This window comes from Elephantulus edwardii, unplaced genomic scaffold (assembly GCF_000299155.1).
Source record: "Elephantulus edwardii isolate Elephantulus edwardi_28Jun2011 unplaced genomic scaffold, EleEdw1.0 scaffold00246, whole genome shotgun sequence".
Classification (NCBI taxonomy): Eukaryota; Metazoa; Chordata; class Mammalia; order Macroscelidea; family Macroscelididae; genus Elephantulus; species Elephantulus edwardii.
In genome coordinates, this window is record NW_006399996.1 from 2,149,628 (window position 1) to 2,155,390 (window position 5,763).

Here is a 5,763-nt window from a genome sequence, read left to right on the forward strand (position 1 = left end):
TCCCAAATACTCACCTACTAGTCCCACTTACTCACCCACTTCCCCCAAGTACTCCCCCACCAGCCCCACCTACTCACCCACCTCCCCAGGCTACTCGCCTACCAGTCCCACCTACAGCCTCACCAGCCCGGCCATCAGCCCAGATGACAGTGATGAGGAGAACCGAGGGCCGCCCGGGCCCAGCCCCAGCAGCCTAGGCAGGAGGGCCCTCTGGCCATTCTGTCCTCTTTCCTCCCTGATAATGTGGTGACCAGCTTGACCCTTTTGTATATAATGCCTGTGATATACTCCCCATTGACACCTTGGTTCCACTTTCAGTGGGTTTTTGTCTTACTTTCTCAATGTGCTTTCTCACTTGCCTAGTGGATTTGTCCTTCCTGCCCCATCCTCCCCAGATCTATCCCCATGTTGAGGATCCTTTCTTGCCTGTGGCTTGATTAGGGTGGCAAAGGATATTTGAACTTCTTAGGGGTGTCCGCTCTGGGTCAATACATCTGATCCTCCAAGACAATGAAGCTATAAAGCTGTCTTTTGTCTGTTATTTTATTATTTGAAGTTTAAATAAAGTTTACTAATTTTGACCAAGAAGTACATGTGTTGAGTATTGAATTGGCTTTCAGAGAAAACAGTCCCCAAGCCCTGCTCCTTCCTTGGGCTGTTGGCTTGTAGTGTGTTTCCACAGATAACACATGGGCCAGGAGAGGCACAAGAAGGGGACCATAGTCACTGAACCCACCTTGTCCAGCTTGGTGCTGGACATCATGGCTCTGCAACAGGACAGATTTATTGACCTTTGCCTTACATTAATCTAATAATAAAGATAGCAGCTTCCCATTCCCCACCTGTTTATGCGGGTTTATTAGGGAAGATAACAGGTGACAGTTAAGGTTGGAAATGGGGTATAATCTTCATTTAGGAAAGCTGCTCAGGTGTGCTTTCTGGCACGTCAGCCTTCAGCCAGTGTTCACAAAACTTTCTTTTAAGTCCTTTCATTGGTGGTGTTCCCCCAAGTGCTCCAGCAGGCTTGGGCGAGGGCCCCCAGCTCCTGGGAGCAGTAACCCCATCTAGCCATGTTCTCTGCTGCAGTCATCTGACTCGGGCAGGAGTCTCTGGTCCACATGGACTCCAGCTGTCCTTGTTGCTGGTATCGAGATTTCCCATCTTCTGCCTCTAAATTTTCTCAGTTTAACCCTTGTAGGGTGGCAAAAACTGGCCCATACGTTGTTAGTGTGTTTCCACCCAAATGATGCTGTTCATATTAGCATAGTCCCACCCAGCCACGTGATAAAAATCAAAGCCGATGACTGGGACAGCTGCTTGGAACAATCAACACACCATGTAACACCCTCTTGCGTCTCTAACCATTGACCTTCATGGGGAAGGGGGTACCATTAATTTTCACAATTTGTTGAAACCCACCAGCTGTCAGCAAAAGAAAGATGGGTTCCTCCAGTGTGATTTATAGCCTCTGAAAACCTGCTGGAGGGTCTGCTGAGTCAGTTCTGCTCGATTGCACTACTTAACGGAAGCGGACAAGCCAGCTACTTCATGCCTCATCCCTTCGTTTCCCCCATCTTAGGTAGCCAATTTCTAATTCACCTGTCTCTATCATACTCATACTCTGAGGAGATGAGCCTGGTTCTTCTGGTCAGAACTTTGAGTTTCTGCATCTGTAAGTGAGCAGGTTGCAGCAGTTCACATTAGCCACAGCATCAGAACCTCTTCATCAGGTCCAGAGCTGGTCAGCTCATCTCTAGCCGTCAGTGATGAGATCCACCAGGGACCAGCTACAGACAAGGGGCCACAGCTTCCTGCACTGCAGACTGATTGGTCCTTCTATTCTCAACCTTACTGCCTCATACAAGCGTAGGCCTCCTAATTCCTTGACACGTCAGGCCAGCAACCCTTAGCTCATTTACTCATCCTTAGTATCTGTATGTGCTGTGTCAAAGATGCCAATGAAACATGTCCACTCTTCATTGCTGCAGGGCCCCAGTTCCACTCATGTGGAACTTGGTGGTCACCAGGATTGAACATACCAAGCAGTCTACTTTCCACATAGGGCACCCTGGTGGCCCAGTAGTAAGAAGCTACACAGGAATGCTGAAGGCACATTGTTCTAATCTACCAGCTGCTTGGCAGAAGGATGGGAATCTTTCATGTGACTAATTGCCTCTGAAACCAACAAATTTCCAGCTGCCTTTTTAAAATCTGTGACTATTTTTTTAAGTTTTTTAAAATATTATTTTGTGTGTGTGTGTACCATCATACCGGATCTGAAAGGTACAGGAGGAGATTGCCCCTCCTTCTCCAGCAGAGCATCTGGTGGATTCGAACAGCGTACCTCTGGGACTGCAGTGCAATTTCTTGTTACTAGGCCACCAGAGTTCGCTTAAATCTGTGACTTAAAAAAAATTTTTTTTTAGATTCCAATTAAAGTTTATAAATTATATTGGTTTTCCCTACAATCATTAGTGGATATTTTTGTAACTTTTTTTTTATGTGCCATTGAGTTGCTTGTGACTCATAATGACTGTGTACAACAGCCCTGAACCCTGCTCTATCCTGTGCCAACCTCAGTGTCTCTGACACACCTACCCCCATTTCCACTGAGTCAATCTATCTCAGCCAGGGTCTTCCTCTCTTGCACTGTCCCTCCACCTTCCCAAACATGATGTCCCTCTCCAAGGACTGTTTCCCCTCCCCACAACATGTCCAAAGTATGTCAGATGAAGTTTCAAAATCTTTGCCTCCAAAGAGCAGCCTGGGTTCACCCTTTCTAGGATGAACCTGTTTGTTTCTCTAGCAGTCCATGGTATATTCAATACTCTTCTCCAGCACCACCATTCAAAGACATCAGTTCTCCTTCTGTCATCAATTACTATTGATTAATTCATTATATGTCTAATCAACCCTTTGCTGTGTATTTCCTTTCTCTTCACTCAACTTTTACTTCCCTCTTTTCCTTCCCATCCCTGGTAACCCTTGAACCCTTTAATTTGTATGTAAACCTTTTCTTAGATTTTAAACCAGTGGTTTTATACCATGTAATTGTCTTTTTGTGGCTGAGTGATGTCGCTCAGTGTTAATTGTTCCAGTGTCATCCATGTCATTTAGTGTTTCATAAATTCTTTATTCTTTTCAGCGATGCTTAATACTCCATTGTGTGAATATACTACCATTACTGCAGCCATTCATCTGTTGGTAGACGCTTGAGTTGTTTCCAACTCTTCCTACTGTAAATAATGTTGCAATATACACGAGTGTACGTATGTTAGTTTGTGTTGTATATCTTTAGGATATATACCTAGTAGTGAGATTGGTGAATCAAATGGTGCTTTTATTCACAAGTTGCCAATAAAGCACCAAGCTGTTTTCCCTAGTGGTTGCACCATTTTACATTCCCACCAGTACTGAGAGTCCCAATCTTTCCACTCCTTCACCAGCACTTGTTTGTGATCTTGTGAACAGCCATTCACTTCTGAAATAGCAGAACCCAGTTAGGAAGTCAATCAAAATGAGAAATACCTACAAACATTCTTTAATAATTGGGACCTGGGATGCATGAATTATGAATGTAGGCATGAATTATGAATGTAGGAAAACTAGAAGTTGTGAAAAATGAAATGAAACACATCAACATGGACATTCTAGGCTTTCATGAGATGAGATGCACTAGCTTTGGCCACTTTGAATCAGAACGTGTGGCATACTGTGCTGGGAAAATGTCAAGTTCTAAAGTGATAGATCATATCCATATGCGTACAAAGAAGACCTCTTTAACATTATTCAAATATATGCACCAGCAGCTAAAGCCAAAGAGGAGGAAATCTATGTCTTTTTACCAAATTTTGTAGTCCAAACTTGACCAAATATACAATCAAGATGGATTAATGATAATTGGTGACTGGAATGCAGAAATTGGAAACAATGAAGAAGGAACGGTAGTCAGAAAGTACAGACTTGGTGACAGAAATGAGGCCAAAAATAGTTATTGAATTGTGTGCACTCAATGATTTATTCATCATAAATTCCCTTTTTGGAAAAACACAAATGGTGACTTTTACCCAGGGACCTCACTGGTGCACTGTAAATTAGCTACATCCGTGAAATCAGGCAGATACGGACTGGAACAGACCATTCATGTGCAAGTTCAAGTTGAGATTGAAGAAAATGAAAACAAGTCCACAAGAACCAAAATACGATCTTGAGTCTATCCCACCTGAACGGAAAAATCATCTTAAGGATAGGTTTTTAGGGAGATCTGGTGGCCTAGTGGCAAGAAGCTGCACTGCAATCCCGAAGGTCCATGGTTCTAATCCCTTAGATGCTCTACTGGAGAAGGAGGTACAATCTCCTCCTGTGCCAGTCAGATCCAATTTGACAGTACACAATGGGGGTGGAGGGCCCTAAAAATAGGTTTATAACATTGAACACAAATGCTCAAAGACAAAATGAATTGTAGGATGACAGAAAGCAATAGGTTATTACTAAGAAAAAGGAGAAAGAGAAAACCAAAACAGATGTCAGAAGAGACTCTGAAAATTGTGCTGAGCAGTGAGAAGCCAAAACAAAGGAAAGAGATGCTAAAGTAAAATATCTAAACAGAAGATTTCAAAGGGCAGCTAGAGAAGACAAAGTTATTATAATGGAACGTGCAGAGAGCTGGAGTCAGAGAATAAAAAGTGAAGAACATGATCAGCATTTCTCAATCTGAAAGAACTAAAAAACCAAAGTCAAACCTTGAGTTGTAAGACTGAAGGATGCTATGGGCATAATCTTGAATGAGGCAGGAAGCATCAAAGAAGAGGGAAGAGAAAGGGGAGGGGAGAGTGGGAAGAGAAGGAAACCAAGGAGTGGAAGAGTTTGGTGGGTGGAGGGAGGGAGCAGAAAAAAATGTACATGAATGAAGCATAATAAAAAGGAAAAAGGGTTTGCTAAGAATAAATCATTGAATGTACTTTTTTTAAAAAAAAAAAAAAAGGGGAAGGGAATACACCGAGCCACTGCACCAGAAAGAATTGGCTAACACTGAAATATATCAGAAAGTACCATACGATCAAGAGCCATAGGTAATGAAGGAAGAAGCTCAAGCTGCATTGAAGGCATTGGCAAAACTCAGGCCCCAGGAATCAATGGGATACCAAAAAAACTGTTTCAACTGACAACAGTTCCAGACACACTAACCAGTTGATGCCAGGAAAATGGGAGAACAGCATCCTGGCCTACTGACTGAAATACATCCACCTTGTTCCCATTACCAAGAATGGTGATACAAGAGAATGTGGAAATTTTAGAGCAATATCATTAATATCACATGCAAGCAAAATATTGCTGGAGATCACCCCAAAATTACTAGAACACAAAAGTTCAAGCTGGTTTTAGAAGAGATCATGGTAGCATCATTGTTGATTTCACATGGATCTTGACTGAAAGTAAATAATGCCAGAAGAATGTTCATTTGTGCTTTAATGACTATGCAAGGTATTTGAATGTGTGGATCATAACGAGTTATGGCTAACATTGAAAAGAATGAAAATCCCAGAACACTTGACTGTGCTCATATGAAACCTGTACCTAGACTGAGAGGTGGTTGTGCTAACAGAGCAAAGGAACAATGTTGTTTTTGTTGTTATGTGCCGTCGAGTCGTTTGCGACTCATAGTGACCCTATGTACTACAGCCCTAAACCCTGCTCTATCCTGTGCCAATCGCATTGCTTCTGACACACCCATCCCAATTACCCCAATCACTGAATCAATCC

At 42.8% G+C, this 5,763-nt stretch overlaps 1 protein-coding gene across 1 annotated transcript in view; it reads left to right on the forward strand.

Moving 5' to 3' along the window:
• The window catches only part of POLR2A (polymerase (RNA) II (DNA directed) polypeptide A, 220kDa), a 25,733-nt gene extending 25,483 nt beyond the window's left edge, over positions 1-250 (forward strand). The window contains 1 exon segment of the mRNA XM_006899174.1: positions 1-250. This exon segment is cut by the window's left edge and continues 27 nt beyond it. Coding sequence (XP_006899236.1) covers positions 1-250 — 250 coding nt within the window.
• Positions 251-5,763: the final 5,513 nt, after the last annotated feature.